The 18284-nt window shown below is 44.2% G+C and overlaps 1 protein-coding gene across 13 annotated transcripts in view; it reads right to left on the bottom strand.

The window, feature by feature from the left end:
* The window catches only part of arvcfb (ARVCF delta catenin family member b), a 214569-nt gene that overhangs the window by 60699 nt on the left and 135586 nt on the right, over positions 1–18284 (bottom strand). For all 13 annotated transcript variants that reach the window (XM_037097261.1, XM_037097262.1, XM_037097254.1 and 10 more), the window contains 2 exons: positions 12811–13451; positions 5210–5715 (listed from right to left, as the gene is read on the bottom strand). In XM_037097261.1, coding sequence (XP_036953156.1) covers positions 5210–5715; positions 12811–13451 — 1147 coding nt within the window. The remainder of the gene's footprint in view (positions 1–5209; positions 5716–12810; positions 13452–18284) is intronic.

Raw genomic sequence — 18284 nt, forward strand, 5'->3', positions numbered from 1 at the left:
AGCAAGGTGTAAGCTTTGTAATGACCAAATGTTACCCTCATGTTTCTCTATTTACTCCTTGTCCTTTCCTTTACACACTTCTCTCTGATACCTGCTTGTGAGGACTGGAGGGACTGGGACTAGCACTGGTAATGGCACTGGAGCTGAGGCTAAGGATAATTAAATTTTCCAGGGACCACTGGCAGGCATGTTGCTCCTCTAGCAGGGCTATTAACTTAGTTCTGCCCATTACCGTTCTCCTCCTCCCCCCTCCTGTCTTCCTCCTCCTCACCCCTTACGCCATCCATCACACTCTCAGTGGTAACGAAGGAGGGAGACACAGTTCAGAATAAAGGGAGAGGGCACGCGGGAGATATGAAAGCAGGTCTCAGTAAGTGGACTCACTCTGTTGTCTGCTACATCGAGCGTCCACTAAAGAGACACGTAAGATTGATGAATGTGTGTCTGCGCGTGCGTTTGTGTCTCAATCCCTTGAATGAAGAAAATGAAATGAGCAAGGTAGGGCAACGCAAAATGGGTTATATGCATGCACGCGCGCACACACACGCGCGCGCACACACACACACTCTTACACTGTGTATGCCAATGATGATCTCAGCAGGTTGTCTTGTAAATTGTGGTGGGGGACCTCCTGAATGTCGCCCCTCTTAGTAAGACTTTACTACATTCTACATCATGCACATCATGAGTCTGAGTTAAACATCAATGTATGTGTATGTGCTCTGATATAGGACATACGTTCGTTCTATATAATAGCACACGAAGGAACACACTGCATATATATGTTGAAACTGTACTGAGCTCAGTGTGGATGGACGGTGGATGCCATACAGTTTGTCTGATCAAATGCTTCTTGAAAACTCATCGATCATTGCTGCAGGAGTTATCTATCGTGGCCCTTTATTTAAATCATTTGTGATGCAGCCCAGCATGCGTATGTCAGATTAAGTGATGGTAATGAGAATATAATAGAGGTAGGACTCTTATTTCAATTTGATTTATATATTCTCCAGATTAGATTCTCCCAATTAGATTCAAATACAGTACAGAGCAGTAATCACTGTCCTTCAGCGTCCTTCACTCTCCAACAGCTGACAGATATTTCAAATAACGAACGCTTGTCTGCTGCACCTGTTCTCGTTGTTGTTCTGGTTCAAATGAAAAATATGACCATCTGTGAGGTTTTCACTGGGGCCATTTCCATCCAGTTTGGATTTAAATGTAAAATGCATTTTTTACTTCCGCCTTGCTGATTATCCTTTATCACAGCAGATGTTTTTACTTGTGATAGCAGGAAAAGCACAGGTGTAATTAATAACACTTAAGATGGCTGAGTCACATCAAGTGTCTCAGTGAGCCATTCAAGCGAGCCTGTGTGCAAAATGTGTAATGTTGTTAACTACACCAGCGTGTTTTCCCTCCATGATGTGCCAAAATGAATGCTGTGAAAGGTCTATCTTACGTTACTAAAGAGGTGATATAGTGGGCTTGACAAATTGGACATTAGACATCCTTTTTAAAGCTACACTAAGTATTATGATCAGATGGTTACTCAACGCAACTGGGAGCACCTCGCTGGTCTCCCAGGAGCTTTTTAAGCACACTCTCTCTCACTAATCTCTCTGGCACTATGGCTTTGGCAACTTTCCGTTTGAAACTGAGCACTCCCTTTTTTTTGTCATGGCTCATGAGCCGGGTCAGATGCTTCAGACCATCCAATAAATAGTGCGTGTACTAATAGAGTGTATACATCATGTTAAACTTGGAGCCTTGGTTAAGATATAGTGTCTAGACATCATCTCTCTTCTAGCTTCAAGGCCTGCCAACCTTGCCCTATTTGCATTTATTTATCCAAAATGGCAAAGGCACCTGGCTGAGTGTCAGTCCACAAAACTCTCAGCATCTCCTGCAGGATGAACAGGAAACAAATCCACTTAATAATCAGCGTTTCCATGGTGGGAATTGCTGGAGGGCACAAACAGCCCGGAGCCTACCGGGAGGGAAAATAGAATTACTCTGAATGGTACAAAGCTCTAAAAATACGACCGACCGGTCCGTCTGTCTTGTGTGTTGGAAAAAATAAAAACCACTAGGTTCCTTCCACGTCATCCGTCTCCCCCTGCAGAAAACAGAGCTCTCTGTGGTTTTACAGGGACGCTACAAACTCCTGCAGCAAACTCTTAAAACACATGGACTAAGAAAAGGGGCCTATATTTAAAACCCATATTTAATTGTAGAAAAACACGGCCAATTTTAGCCACATGGGCCGAGGCTGTAAGCTGAGCTTGCATTGTGACTGGCCTGTTTCTACTGGGGCCAGAGCACTGAGGGTGGAAACCTAAAGCTGGAGACAGACAGCGAGACACAGACAGTGAGAGAGAGAGAGAGAAGATAGGGAGAAAAACAGTGAGAATGTAGATAATGAATGAGGGAGGGCAAAAAATTAGATTGAGAGAGGGAGGGTGGATAATGAGGGAAAGAGGAGAAAAAAAATAGAAAAGCCTCCCTCCATTCTGTCCTCCTTGTCTTGCGGTGCAGGGTTATTTTTAGCTACGATGGGGAGCAACACGCTGCTGTAAAGGCAATCATTTCTGCTGCGGCACAGTCATCGCTCACCGTGACATCTCTGTCACAGCAAAGGAAAAGACACACACACTTAGGCATGCATGCACCCCATGGTTCAACTAGAATGACTTTTAAAGGATCAATATAATTCTAAATACTGCTGGATTAAAACCGTCAATAGTCAGTATCTCGTATTGATATTCATTCCAGCCACAGAGATCGGCAAAACATAAAATGCAGCTAGAAACTATTGACAGCTGCCAAAATGCAGCCTCAACAATTTTTCTTCCCTCAACTGTAAAATTACCCAAAAAGTAACTCCCTCTGCGTCTCGAGGTTACTTTACAAAGGTCAAGCATCTCACTTTAAAGCAGTTCTTGTTTTCCAAGCGCGTGCAGTGAAAACAACAGCCCCTTCTCGGATAGCAAAGCGTGCATACCAGCCAAAGTGTGTGAGGTCATCATGTTGGGGATTAGTTGTGCGCACACACGCACATGCACACACACACAAACCACTGTATTCCCAAGTCAACATTTACCAGGTCAAGGGGAAGAAATCTGAATCAATAGCTCCTCTTAAAGAAATTAAAACATATGTCATTACACAATGCAGCTAATAGCTTTTTCTTCCAAAAATCGGTTTATAGGTCATCTGCTTTTTGACGGAGAATCATTCCACTCTCAATCTGTCTCTTTGTGCTCACAGTACAGTGTAATGTGTAAGTAATCAAATATCACAGTGTTTGATTAAAACTCATTTTTTTTAGCCATTGTCGTTCTGACCCATCATCGACAGAAACAGTTTCAGCTCATTAACGTTCATTTCTCTTGTACCAAGTGGTAAGAAGGGAAATCTACATGACAATTTACACAAAATGTGTCTTCACTACAAATCAAATAATGACTAATCACAGCTTTGAATACAATTCTAACTCCCTATGGTATAGGGACTTACACAATTCAATGCTAATCCTGCAAGTACTGTATCTTTCCATATGGAACTCCTGGGGCACTAACTTATTTGATAATGAAAGGGGTCTAAGATGTGAGAAGAGCATACTGTGAATACTGCTGCAAAAACACACCAAAAAACTCTGCTTCTTTATCTACTATGAGTCAGACCTGCATTACTATGCAGCGTATGGGGTTATGACAGCCAACTCCGTATATGCCTGGATAGAATATATAAGAGATGGGAAGTATGCAGCCAGTGATTGGAAAGGACTGGCATACTAAGGTACTATCATATCAGCTTAAAAGGCTTCAAAGAAGCACTTTTATACTTACCGTACGTGCAAAAGAGTTGAGACTAATTAGGCAGACAGGGAGAGGAATATTACAGTCAGTGGAGGAGACAGCCAACAGGCTTGGCTGCAACAGTGCTATGCAGGTGGTTTTTGCATAATATAAGACTCCTTTATCTATGGCAGGAAAACGGTACATGATTTCTTACTTACAGAATGCAATCAGACATATCCATAGCAATTATTTTAAATTATCTCACCCACATGACAGATCTTTTCTAAGTAGTTTTAAGGGAAATGAGAATGTGAGACTTCATAAAACAGTCTGATTGAAAGCTTTGCATAACACATAATAGGCAAATATTCTTTTGACATTTCTAGATTATGACATAGACATAAGATGCGCTGTCATATGTGTAAAACAAGAATATATGATCATTTCATGATAATACATTACTTGTGCTTGGCGGTATGTCAAGCTTTTAAGGTATATTGATGTATTTTCAAAAGAGATAGAGGATGAGATGACTTTTCACATAAATATAGTTTAATGTTGGGTGACATAACCCATTTCTTCCATACAACCATGCCAGTGTGCATCTCTCCTCACTTTCTGCTCACAAGTTATCTTTGAGTTATCTTGGAACACTGAGGGAGACACAGCACCGGTACTCAATCAGTCTGTTAATCAGTCTATTCAGGGCTGTACGTTGCCACACAGTAAGCGCTACGCAGAAATCTGGCTGAGCAATGTATTCAATTACATTTCATATGCAGAGAAGGTCGCTGCCTTTCCACCCCTCTCTCTTTCTCCATGCATCCATGCCAGGATATTTAAAAACATCTCTGAAGAAGTTATGTACTATACTCAGGTCAAAGGTCATGGAAAATGACTTCTTTAACTCCACCAACACCACAGGATTTGAATAGTTCCAGACTACAATAGATTTACTTTATCTGTTTACACTAATCCTACAGTCTACAGAGCAACAAAACCTTCAACCTCTGTAGCACCTGTGCTATGAGCAAAAACATTTTAAGGTATGGCCATGCTATTAGATTTATCACATTTTTGAACTCCTATTGTATAGCTACTTAAGGCAAAGTTTTCACAGAAACAAATGTATAGTGCTTGACTCATAACAGCTGCCTCTGTTGTTTTAATTCTGCCCATTCTGCCTCTCTGTCCTTTTCCTCAGCCACATTCACATATACCACTGTATAAGTAACAGCAACATGCCATTGCATTGAATTTACTTTGATCACAGTTTTAATGAAAGTGTTTGTGACAGCTCACATTAGGCTTCAAGTTCGAGTTATTGAGCCCACTTAAACCTGCTTAAACATTATCATAAGTGTCTATTGTTTACTGTGTTTAATATAGAAATGTTTTCTTCTTACCGGTGATGAGCTCTCGAACCTCCATGTCATTGGTCTTCCTTAGCAGACGGACGAGGGCCGGGATGCCATCACAGTTCTTGATGGCCACCTTGTTGTCATTGTCCTTGCCGTAAGAGATGTTGCGCAGGGCACCACAAGCCTTGCGGTGGACTTCAGATTTGGGGTGGTCCAAAAGCCCCACCAGAACAGGAATCCCCTTCAGCTGACGCACGTCCTTCTTAATCTTGTCATTTTCGTAGCACAGGTGCTGCAGGTAAGCAGCGGCGTTGGACTTGACCGGGTCAATGGGGTGGCCCAGCATGGCGATGACCTCGGGGAGGTCTGGGTCACGCCAGCGTGGGTCCTTGCGGATGCTGTCGATGGAAGGTGAACGCCGACCGCCCATGCGGTCAAGACTGGCCATGCTTCCCCTCTCCGGCTGGGCCAGCGGTGCTGAATACATGCCATGGATATAAGGGTGGCGCTCATCGATCAGCTCTGCCTCAATGGGGTCGTCTGGGTACCCTCTGGAAGTCGAAAGAAAAGAGGACAGTGAGGACGAGGGAGATGGAGGAGGTAAATGGTGGGTGACTCAGACAGATTTGTCTGAGAGAAGAATTAGGCAGCCGGGGGAAATACTTTGCGAGAAGCCAACTGAGGTGAGAGCCACTGACTAATGAGGGGAAGAGAGAAAGCATAGGACAGAGTGAGTGAGAGGAGAAAGGATGTAAGCAATGGAGGGGAGAAAAGGAGGGAGTGTAGGACAAAGAGTGAAGGGGAGACACGGTGATATGTGGTTTGGATCTGTTATAAACAGCTCTGTCAAAGGGACCTCGGTGGCAATTCCCTGCAATAAGAGTGATACGGTAGGCAACGTTCCACTTATTATTCTTCCCTGTCAGGTGGTAGCAACAAACATGTCAGACTTCAACAAACATAAAGTCTTAGATAGAGTGATTGAGAGACAGGAAAAGACTGCGCAAAGAAAAACCAGGCACTTCACAAAGAAACAGAGACAAAGGCAACACCAAAGAAAAAAGCTTTGAAGGAAAGTCCTGTGAAGTAGTTTTTTTAGGAAGCCACCACATACAGTAGAGAGGGGATTTGAAGTTGTTTCCCCAGGGAACAGAGAAGAGAGCTGTGCTGTCCCCCCAGGGAGGACTATGAGCGCCTAAGATGCCCCCAGGGCTCCCTTTGCTCACAGTCCCAAACACTAGCATGCAGTTGGTTAAATGTTAATGACCACCTCTCTGGGATTGCTCTGCTAGCATTAGCCGCATTAGCATTACTAGTGTCAGGGCTGGAGCCTTAAACAGTACTGAGCTCTACTCATTTTCAGTGATGGAGGTAAGAGGGGAGCTGCTTTTTGGGGGCGTTTGGTGAGGGTTCCCTTTCATGAATCTCGATTACCCGAGCCTCTCAGAGTCTATGATCTGCACTCTGTTCTCTAGGGCTCTCTACTCCAAAGGCAGCCTCATCAATTCTCTGTTGGTACATGGGGGGAAATATAAGAGCTGAATTCCAATGACACATCATTTGTTGCTGGAGTGCAGGCTACTTATTTTACTTAAGGCTTTTCAATCATAGGAACGATTTTTCACTTGTAGAGCCAACTCCAGGGAGGAGTCTGGGGAGTTACTGACAGTAAAGTTGCAAAACTGTTTCTTTGGAAACTTGCTTAACAACAATTCTGTTTGAAAACATACCAGTGAGTTGTCCAAAAGGATGGGAGATATCTGGTAGGAAAAATTATGACATGGGGAGAGGAATTTAATTAGGGTTGTGTACTTATGCACAGGCTTTATCATCCCCCTACCCATCCCACAGCCTGAGATTGTTTATCCTCGTTACATAATCCAGCTGGCCTCCTCTCACCATCTTTGATGTATGGTGGTTGGTGGTGCAACAAAATGGCGACTAACGCTGGTGGTTGGCAGAGACTTCCAGACCGAGCTCTAATTTTAATGAGTTTTATGTTAATTATGTGTTTTTACAGTTCTTCCCAGGCATGCTGGGGAATGCGGAGGGGGGCCCTGCATGCCATCTTGCCTCGGCTCTGGTGTATTTCTTTGTTGATTTTTTTTCTTTTACACAAGCCTCGCAGTAACATATTGGCTTTTATGGCTTGACTTTGAGCATTTTACTGCCAGGGAAATCGATACAAGTTGAACCGAGGGGAAAATCTCCGGCCCCAACAATGTAACAAGATACTAAATCCCTTATTCAGATGGATGTAAAGAGCATTAACAGAGATAGAGTGGGGTACCGCTGCAGTCGAGTATGGCCATGTGTCCAAATGCTGCAAGCAACGTGAACCAAGTTCAAAGAACTGCAGTGTTGTGGTGAACATTACAGGCCTTGGGTGTCATGGGCACATGTCAAGAACAGCTGTGACTCTGGAGCTCTAATTCTTTTTAAACAGGTGTTCCTCCAGAAAAGAAAAGGGAACACAACTAACAAACTAGAATGGATTTGATGCATCATCACTGGGAGTACTTTCCCTTTGAAAGTATTTTTCCAGTTTGAGAAACATGTTGGATAGCCACAAACCTCTATAGGCGGCCCGAAACCACAGTATGGAAGGAGGGGCCAATCAAGAGCCTAATTACAGCAAATCATTTAGAGAACGACTACAGCGCTGAGGTTTGGCAAGAACACTGAGATTCATGACAGACTGTATGGAAAAAGAGGGAATTTTGTGAGTATGTGTGCACGTGCTGCTGGTAAACTAAATGCTTCTTTGTGTGCACAGAGATCTGAAAACACACTCCCACACTTGGAGGCAATCATCCAACTTTGGATTGCTGTGGGATATTGGACATGACAAGCCAATGGGAGGCAGAAACAACCCTCCTGACGGAAAGGCAGAACACAATCTGAGCATCATCTCCATCACATAGACCTGCATACATAAACACCATGTCTGTAATGCCTGGCGTCTCTTTCTCTTCTCTTTGACTTTCTCTCTCATTATCTGTCGCACTATGTTTGCCGCACTCTTTCCCTCGCGCACACACTTCAACACACAGATGAGATGTACAGTTGAGCAGATCGTGGCTCATTTAGATCTGGGCCGATGCGGCAAGGCTTTTGGTAAAGCAGGCGTCGCGAGGCTGAGTGATGGGAATGTCAGGATTTGCATTTAAATTGGCGCCATTGTGTGTAGAGGGAGGGGTATATTCATAGGATGTGAAAGGGCTCTCCGCCGCAAGACGCGATGATCTGAGCATGATTACAGCAGATCGCTCTCCTCATGTTAATCGAGCTGCTAAATGGCCAGGCTATTTCTGTGTATCTAGGTGCTTGTCTGAGGATTCGTGTGTGTGCTTCTTTTTCTCCAAAGAATAGAGGACAAGATAAACAGATAACATTGATATGAGACGTATGCATCTCCCCAAACTTCAGCACAGTCTCGCTTTTCTTCCTTTCCCTCGTCTTCTCTCAATTACTTTCATCATCCTCGAGTCGTGCCTGACCCTCCTCTTCACAGGCCCATAAAAGCAGATCAACTGAAAAGGATTAGACACTCCCAAGAAGATGTTTGCATCTCATATGTACACATAACATCACTGCCGCTTTTAAGAGCTTCTCACTGACTGTCCCCGCTAAACAGATTGCTCATTTTGAATTATGGGCAATAATTGTTTTATGATGCACAAGAGTCTTTGCGGGATAAAAAAAAAAAAAAGGGGGAGAGAGAAAAGAAGAAAAAAAAACAGCAAAGTGTGTGTGTTTATGTCTTGCCACTTTGTAATTTCTCAGGCTGTTACGATGCCATTATCCACTGTCACCACGGCTTGTTTTCATTCAGTTAAGGGAGAGTGACATCCCTCAGAAGTTTCTTCCATAATTAAGGAGATGCTTCGGGGAAACCTCAAACATGACAGAGGGGAAGTATGATATTAAACGGAATATTTGCCTCTTGGCAGGGTCGAGGAAGGGGAGGAGGGGGTCACTTCTCTACAGACACCACTGGGTTAGAATGACATCCCCCCCCTCAATTATGGGATGAGCGTGCGTGTGTGTGTTCATGTGAGTATGCATGTGTGCATTTTAATGTGTATATATGTGTGTAGCGACCCCTGGGTGCAGGTGGGCAGGTGCAGCAGAGCGGGTCGCCCAAGGAGAGATGAGCCATTAGAGACTGGCTTAAAGACGCCCCTGTAATCTGGCAGAGTTCAAAAGCAGCTATTAATCATGATGCCATGGACACACACACACACACAAACACACACAGAAAGGTGCTCATGGACACACGCGCTGTCACACACCCATAAAAGATGGGTTGGGATGGGGGAAAGGGAATAAGATGCACTCACATCCAGACATTGGGGGGTTAGGAGAGAGGCGACAGACACGTTCATTATCAGCACAACCTGTGCAGAGGCAAAGAGATGCACTTCCTTCCCACTGTACGTTAGGGTAAAGAAACAATTTTTGATGTAACACTTGTTAAAATACTATTTGCTTTTTAAAATGCTTTTATACCAAGAAGAAAAATCTAAGCTCAAGTGATCTAAGATCAAGTAAAAAGGGTCCAGGCATGTAGATAAACAAGCCAATAAAAACTATGAAAAGCAGAAGAACTTTATCAAAATATTTATAAAATATCTATCTGCCTCTCCGTCCCTGCCCTCAGATGCACTGCCTCTGCCCAGGCCCATGCATCTCTATTAAGCTTCACTGTCATTCTCCACCTGTCCACCAGATGCCCTCTGATGTTCCCATCAATTCTGCTCACCAAACTCTCACATCCACCTGCTCAACTGTGTCTCATTCTCCAACTACCCTGTCAGTGTACACCAATCAGGCACACATTCAGTTCAAGAGCTGAAACAACTCTGATTTGTGGAGGCCCTTCCACAGACTGGTTTTGGCTCTGACCCATCGAGGTATACAAACGCGACCTCTTGGGGTCTCCTGGGGTTTCTGGCATCAGGGCTTGGTGGGGGCTCATTTGAGTCTGGTAGGTTCGCCAAGTAGGGAGCCCGTGGATCAGAGTATTTCCGGCACATTCCACAAGGACCCAAAAGTTTCCCAGCAGGGTACTGCACTGTAGCAGGATGATCACTGTTCTTCTTTTCACCTGTGAGTCCTTTTTTGTAATGTGGCTGATCTGTGCGGACGCCAAACTTTTTTTGTCAGCCAATATCAGATTGTCAATGTTGGTTCATTCCTTTGCTTTCCAGCCTCCTCACCCTCAGACCCTAACCCAGACTTGCTGCCTTTGCCTGTAGGCCTTCGTATCATCGTTACGCTATTAGAAAAATCCAAGAAAGTAGGTAGAGATATGTAATTGAAGCAGGTGCTTATAGGTGTACTGCATGACATGATTCAGAAATGTACATCCTATCGTGCTATGTAGAATGTAGAGGATGAAGTGGCTGTTGCAAGACGAGAAGAGCCAGAGGTGACATCTGCAGTTAGACTTGTGACAAAAACGTCAGTAAATATTAAAAAATTGTGACCAAAAGATGTTCCCTAATTCTGTGTTTTGGTTGAGAGCCCTGTGAAAGCAGTTCCAACAAATATGATTCACATAATTCCCATACTTATCAAGCTATGCAGTAACCCCTGATGATCTGTGCGGAAGCCTCAGCAGTCATTAGGTTTCCTCCCTCATTTATTCAACTTGTTCAACCGTCTTAATACTAAAGTCCAACAGTGAGGCAAACTCACACAGCCAACCAACTCCAGAAATGATACATTATCATTCCCAACACACGATGGACTCCAGGGCACTGACAAAATGAGTGCTCGGCGCAAATGCAGGCAGCCGATTCAGCACTAAACATCTTCATTTTTGTGGGAGCATTATTGAGAATGATAAGCTGTAATTAAACTGCTTTAATTCCCAGATTCATTACAGCACTTTGGAGTCGCCGCTCGCTTCTTGGAAGAATACTAATCGTAGTGTGAGTGCACAGGGGAGCCTGGGCACTCTGGGAGGGCTGATTGTCACTCTTCTGAGTGAATAAAAAACAAAAACGCTTATAGTATACTGATGTCTTGGTGTTCTGATGCCAGCTGATGTGAGTGTAGGAGAACCAAAGGAAACAAGGAAGGAGGGAAATATTTTTGAATTTCCTTTCTGCTGCAATTAGCCAGGCAGCAGCCAGTTACGAGTGGCTTCAAATGTGTGTTTGGGCATTTGTGTTAGCAGCTGTCAGTGTTTCCATGTGAGTGTGTGTGTGTATGTGTGCGCGCGTGTATGTGGGACTGCATGTGTGTGTGTGTGAGTGCACGTGTGTACGTGTGTCTGAAGGGGTGTATGTGGCTGTGTTGTGACACATGTAAGGCAGGCTACAAATTGCCTGTCACAGCAAGCGCCTCTCACTAGGCGGATAGGGGAGTGACTCATTTTCTGAAGATGTGGATTTTTTATTGAGTGTGTGTGTGTGTGTGTGTGTAAACAAGAGAAAGAGATACCATGTAAGTGTCAGAGTCAAGTCAAAAGTGTGAGTCTGATTAGGGCATCTGCTCTTTCGTGCCTCATGCACATCAACGCAGGGGACTGCATGAGTGTGTGTGTGTACATGCAGTTCATTAAGAAGTGTTCAAAAGCAAAACTTGCTCACTGTCAAGAAGGCTGGAAACCTGCATTCAGCATCACCTTTGACACACACAGAAATTACACAAACACAATCTTTCCTGTCTTGCTCTTATCACTCTGTTCCCTGAGCCCTGAGTCAGGAAAAGAGATTTGGACCCAAATATTTTGCAACGCACTTCCCACCAAATCAACTACAGACCCCTGATTCAATTTTACGGAAGGTGGACACTTCTTCCAGGCCCCCATTCGGACGGCAATGAAATGATTACAAGCTATTAGGACACAAGAGTCCATTTTGGGATCTTATTGTTGCAGGCTGACAGGCTTGTTTTCAGCCAACTGGAGTCAAGGGTTATACTCTCAACACAGGTTTGCGCAAAAAAGAAAGGCTTTGAGAGATAACTGACAAAAGCCTTCTGTCGCTCTCCAGATCTCCTTGCATCCCTTCTATCCTCCCTTCTCTCCCTCGTCACATCTCAAATCGTTCCCGCCTCTTTACCTCTGACACAAACACTTGTTCACTATCCATTTGCAGGAAAATGGCAATCAAAGACTTGTTTTTCCTCGCTTCCTTTCTCAAGCAAGTTGCACAAGGAGAAGAGACATCTGTTTACTTGCGCACGCTGTAATGTAGTCTTTTTTATGGCGAGAACAAGACAAGTATTCTTGATTCCCTCTCATCTTAACAGGCCTGATCTCCTCTCATGTCAAGGCAAAGTCTGCGCTCATGAATATGAGCAGAAATGTACTGTCCAACGTGAATAAAGAACATGTACACTGTCTGAACTTACACACCTTCACGAAACCATTATCTCCTGTGAGCTCCAGTAGTCTGATTCCTTCAGTACGATCTGTCACATCTGTACACCAGGTACTGATGTGTCAAAACAACGGATGCAGATTTATCTGTGTAATGTCTTTGCTCTGAGGTGAACTAGCAGATCATAGAATAGAATAGAATTACTTTAATGATCCCAGACTGGGAAATGATTTAAGATCAGATTGAGATCAAGCATTCCTGTTTAAAAGCAAACTTCTACCTTCTGAAGTTTTGTGCATTTATCCTCACCTGACTCGAGGCCCGTCACGAAGAGGTTCCCGGTGGGTGCGTCCCCGGTTGGCCCCCTGCAAGGTGCGTCGGTTGGCAGTGGAGTAGTCAGGCTCGAGCTCATATGGCTCCTCCTCTTCAGGGCCCAAGCTGCGGCGATCATCCTCCAGGCCATATGGCTCGGGCTGGAAGCGCTCTGGCTGTGAGCGGTTCAGATCCACAGTGCTGCTTCCCATTGGCACCTGGGGTTGGGCCACATGGCCATAGTCGTCTTTACGAATAGGCAGCGTGTAGCTGTTCTCCGGCCGGTAGCTGTTGGGAAGGTAGGGGTAGCGCGGCGGCCGGAAGTTGACGCCACGCGACAGGCTGCCGTAGTTGTCTGTCAAATCGGCATAGCCATCGTGCAGGCCGTAGTGACGAGCGTACTGGCTCTCTGGAGTTTCGCCATATGAATCATTGTATGAGTTATTGTAGGAGCGTGTCAGGGTGGAGGTCGCTTGAGGCGTGATGAAGCGGTCACCTCCATTCTTCATGTAGCGCCGGTCAATGGAGTCGGTGTAGCTGCCTAGCGGGGACGAGCCCTCAGGCAGTGGCAAGCCATCGGGGCCCAGGGGCACTTGACGCACCGTCCGTGTGGTCACAGTCTTCACCATCTTGGTCACCTGTAGAGGGGAACAGAGACACCTGTCAGACAGCGTGGAATGACATAACAAACCTGACATGTTGGCATACTGTGTTTTCGGCTATACATACATAGAAAACCATGCTGTCCACACAATGAGTACACTGTGCTATCAGGCCACACAGTGAAAGAGACAGACATATAAACAAGATCAATGAGAACAATTAATAACAGCTTTGGTTCTTAGTGTCAAGATTAAAACGTGTATCTAAATCCTAAAGCAAAGGAAAACAAAAACATTTGTGTTACTTTCATCAAAATTTAAATCCTACAACCACATAGAGAATGGCAAACCTTTGTTGCAGTGGAGGAGGTAGATATAAACTGACCAATATGTCTGCAATAATACGTCAGGAGAAATGCTGTGTAAACCAAACTTTTTCTTATACACATGAAGCGTCTTGGCAGAACAAGTCCCCTGGATTGTGCTGGAACAGAGCCATCTCCAAGTGCTACAGCTCTACTGGCCCTTGAATCCCTTTTCCCCATGGGAGCATGGTAGCATCAAGCTGTAGCTAGAGGAGCTGCATGTATCTATCTCTCACGCTCATCCTATAGCTCAATAACTTCACTTCCTCTGCTGTCTCTGAGGCTGTCTGATGGGAGAATTAAAGACAGCTACCCCCCTCCTTCCCTGGGCTCTCCGCCCATACAGAAACCAATTTGCTGCCCACTGAATTCTGCTGTGGCCGATAATTGGCTATTTTGTCCGCAGCTATAAATTCATCTTCAAAATTAATGAGCTTGATGAAAATTAATCATCATCTGCAGGGGTGCAGATCTGATGCAGGTCGTGTTGAGCCTGACAAGGTGTTGTAGAGAGGTTCGTTCCCAGTTGATGAGCATGGACTGTCAGCTTATATTTCTTGGGAAAAAGAAAAAAACATTCCTGCATCTGATGGGTTTAATTTCAACACCAGCCCTCCTAATTGTAACACACTTTCTTTATTTTCCCATCAATGCCATAATATAGATTTTAATAAGGAGCGGGACAAGGCATGTAACAATATCAAGGAACCACAACGAGGCATTAACCCTCGCTACAGAGGTGCGTGCCAAGAGCGAAACAACAAACAACAAATCGGCTGTTCATCGCAGCATCCTCATTAACTTGGTTGAAACAAATAGAAATCTTCACTGGCCTTGTTTTCTTGATTACACCCTGACAGTGAGCTACATAACAAAGCCTATTTCAGGAATGCCAAGGTTCATTTCCATGTTCGGAGTAATTACTGAGTAAATTTATGTTTGTTTCTGACGCCAGTCCGCCTTGGCTTTGCACAGTTAAAAATAAAGAGCCTCACTTGCTTGATTCACATTAGCTAAAGCATATGTATGACCTTGGAATAACGAGCTCACTTCCATTCTCTTGATTTACTGCGGTGAACCATGACAGAACACAAACTAGACTATTCTGGTGTTCATATCATAGCCTCAAGGGGACTGCAGGGGCCAGAGCTGAATGTTACAGAGATCATTTTAGCATTAAAAATGTAATTTATCAAATAACAGCTTCACTTTTTTATGTGATACGCTTTATTGATTTTCTGAGAGATAACACTAAACATTGGAACCCAAGCCTTCCAGATCAAAGATCATTCCTGAATGCTTTTATTCATATCTGCCAATTTCATCCCCTTTTATTTACCATCATGCTTTTTTTTCCCCATCGGAGCCGAGAGGAGAGCATGTTGAATGCTACAGCTTCCCAGCCCTGACATACCCAGCTGCCTTGTACTAACATAGCTTTTTAGGCGATTTGCTAGGGCTGCAAAGGGAGCCATCACACAGTTTTCAAACACTCTTTGATGTACGCTCAAGTTCACAAGGCGTTAAACCGTCACGCAAGGGAAAAAACGAGGGGAGGTGAGGGACCTGCGATTCAAAAGGTGCACTAAAATATGCTGAAGCGAGGTAAACAGGGCTAAAACAGAATTGCTAAAATGGTGGAGACTGCAAGCATTTGCACTTGAGAAGTACTATAGATTTGTAAGTGTGTGTGTGTGCGTGTGTGTGTGTGTGTGTGTGTACATGCTTGTAAAGTCACGCCTGTACTGGAAACAACCACAGGCAGTTAGACACAGGCCTGTATTAACCAAACTGTTAGAAATGGGGGAGCAGCAGGCGTCAGAGTGTCCACTGCCAGCACTGCCAGAGGTTTCACAACCTCTGCAGCATTCACTTTACTGCAAAGCCTTAACGGACACACAGGTTTAGTGGGAGAAGATGAGGTAGTAACTCAGTTTTTTAAGGAGCCCGGTAATTCACTCCAAGCTCGCCTCAAGAGCATCTGTGAAGGTGACGCAAGTAAAAAAATCGCTGGGTTCTCCACAACGCTAGAGAATCTAATTGGCTAAATGGCTTTGTAAAACATGAGGCTAGAGGAACAGGGAGGCAGGCAGGGGAAAACACAGCAGAAGTCACACAGGGTTCGGCATCCTTTACTGGTTCTGTCTCCGGTGGGGTTGGGGTCGAGATGGAGACCGGAGTTGGGGTCCGGGTGGCAGGCCTGGAATCCACTAACAAGTTGTCAGTGACCATCACTGGGTGGTAGGTGCGGCGGGTGATGGTTTTGACCACTTTGGTCACCTGGAGTTGGAGGGACGGATGGGTAGAGCTCTCAGTAAACTATATTAGATTTAATGACTGACTGGAAAAATGACACGGCCCTGCACACTTTCAAGCTATATAAATAGAGCTCTGTGCAATTTGAGAAAGGAAAGAGTGTGTTCTTGATGTGCTCCAGTAACTATTTATAAAAATGACTTTCTGAAGTCAAGAGTCTGTCTGAAGTAAAAGGAAATGATGCACTGAGTAGAAAAGGTGTCTGCTCTTCCTCCCATTCCTCTTAACAGTGACACATTTTTTGCAACAGCTGTACCTAATAAACTACATACTACCTACTAAAAGTGGGCTTCCCAGTGAGTGCAGAATGGTGAAGGTGCATCTATTTGTTTGTGTGGTCTACCGCAACTCTCATTAGCTCATATCCAGAGGAAAGAGGAGGAATTCCGCTTTTATTGGGCCAACTGAGCTCTTCCTCCTACATGACTGGTGTTCCATTCAGAGCGTCTGCCAGCAGGAAAGGAGGGCTGGATGAGGGCCAAGGGAAAGCATGGCATGCTGGGACAGGAGGATGGACACAGATCTAATTGAGCGCATACATGTGCTCAGATTAAAACACATTCGGGGTCCGGGCCAATTCCCTTTGAGTTGAATTGATTGAAAATGTAAATGCAACCAGCAGTTAATCTGCTATTGAAAGGCCATTTATGGTTGCTTTCCAGCTGTATATGAAAAATGTCCGATGTTAACTGAATTTGTCAGCTGAAATATACCCTGGCTGCCCTGCACAGGCACACACTTGTCTCCTTCTGCTCCTCTCCCCGTAATCGAACAAATAATATCTGATAATAAAGCAGCTAGAAACATGTTTACCACAGAAAAAAAAAACTTTTTTGCCAGCAAATCAGTAAGATAGGAGAAGCTTCCATGTTTCATCTTCCAGCAGTCAGATGGGGGATAACCATCAAGGGAAAGGAGAGTATTACCATTAGACAGTATGGAAAGACTTTGGTTCAAAAGAACAGATAAGCACATAAATAAAACTGTGAGTTGCTGTGAAATGAAAAGGGAGATAGGAAAGGAGAGATGGTGAAAAACAACACATGAAAGTGAGTCAGAGACGCCGGGTAAAAGAAGGCAGAGAGGAATTGAGGGAGACAAGTGGAGGGTTTTCTCTGAGGAAACACTTCGATGGGTCTGGATCCATTTGCAACTGCAGAAATGATGGCCTCCAGAAGTTCACCCTGAACATTAATCTGCATTTCTCCTCAAAGTGACTTAAAAAAAAAAAACAAAACAAAACACAATGTCCCCTCACAGCAGGGTACGGGGCTTTTTGAAGGAATGTCCTTCCTCTTCCCTTTCTAAGCAGTAAAGCCCTTGATTAATTTGATGTTTTACTGCACATCTGCGTGTGCGATCCCTAAGATGTTCTGTGTATGAATGCATAAAGTAGTGTGAATGTGAGTAAGTGTTTGCAGCCAATGCTCTCGCAGTAAACAGGCTGGAGGGCAATGGGCCCTCCCTGATGAGGGATTAGACCAGGCTTTTTAATTACAGTTTCACAGTCCCTGGAGTAGGAGCTCCACACAGCGCTCTCAACTCTACTGGAAGCCTACAGCAGTGCCAGCTGACTGCAGACATGTTTATGTCCGAATACCAAGCGTAATATTGCAATATAAGCTTATCTTTGAGGGTATGTCTGAAAATACGGAAGCAAAAAGGACGAGTTTTCAACCCCCCGCCTTACTCCTAAGATGTCATACATTTTTGCAAATGGAAATCTGGTGGGAATTCCTCTCCGCGCAGAGAGTGATGGATTCAAATTTAAAACGCAGATCGTCTCCCAAAACACAATGAAAAGGCACACACTTCCAAACCCCAACCTTATACCAAGGGGAAGACATTATTGATGCCACTTGAAATAATTTTTCCGAATTCTTCAGAATGGTAGCCAATCACTTAGGGAAGCCAATGTGCAAATTTGATTTAAAAAATGGAAATTTATACCACTGAAAAATAATCCCAGCTAACAGAGGGCAGGAAAAAAATGAGGCAAAATAAGTAACATGTTTTAAAAAGTTGAAATTATAGTTCCTGACACAGGAATTTATGGTGATTGCTCAAGATAATTACAAGATTCTAGTTTCCAATTAAAGACTTTCGATCTTGTTTCGACAATCATATGTATGAGAGGGTTTAACATGTTATTGCTGCTGAGTAAACAGTATTTTGTGCCTCCTATAAT

This window comes from Acanthopagrus latus, chromosome 5 (genome assembly GCF_904848185.1).
Source record: "Acanthopagrus latus isolate v.2019 chromosome 5, fAcaLat1.1, whole genome shotgun sequence".
Classification (NCBI taxonomy): domain Eukaryota; kingdom Metazoa; phylum Chordata; class Actinopteri; order Spariformes; family Sparidae; genus Acanthopagrus; species Acanthopagrus latus.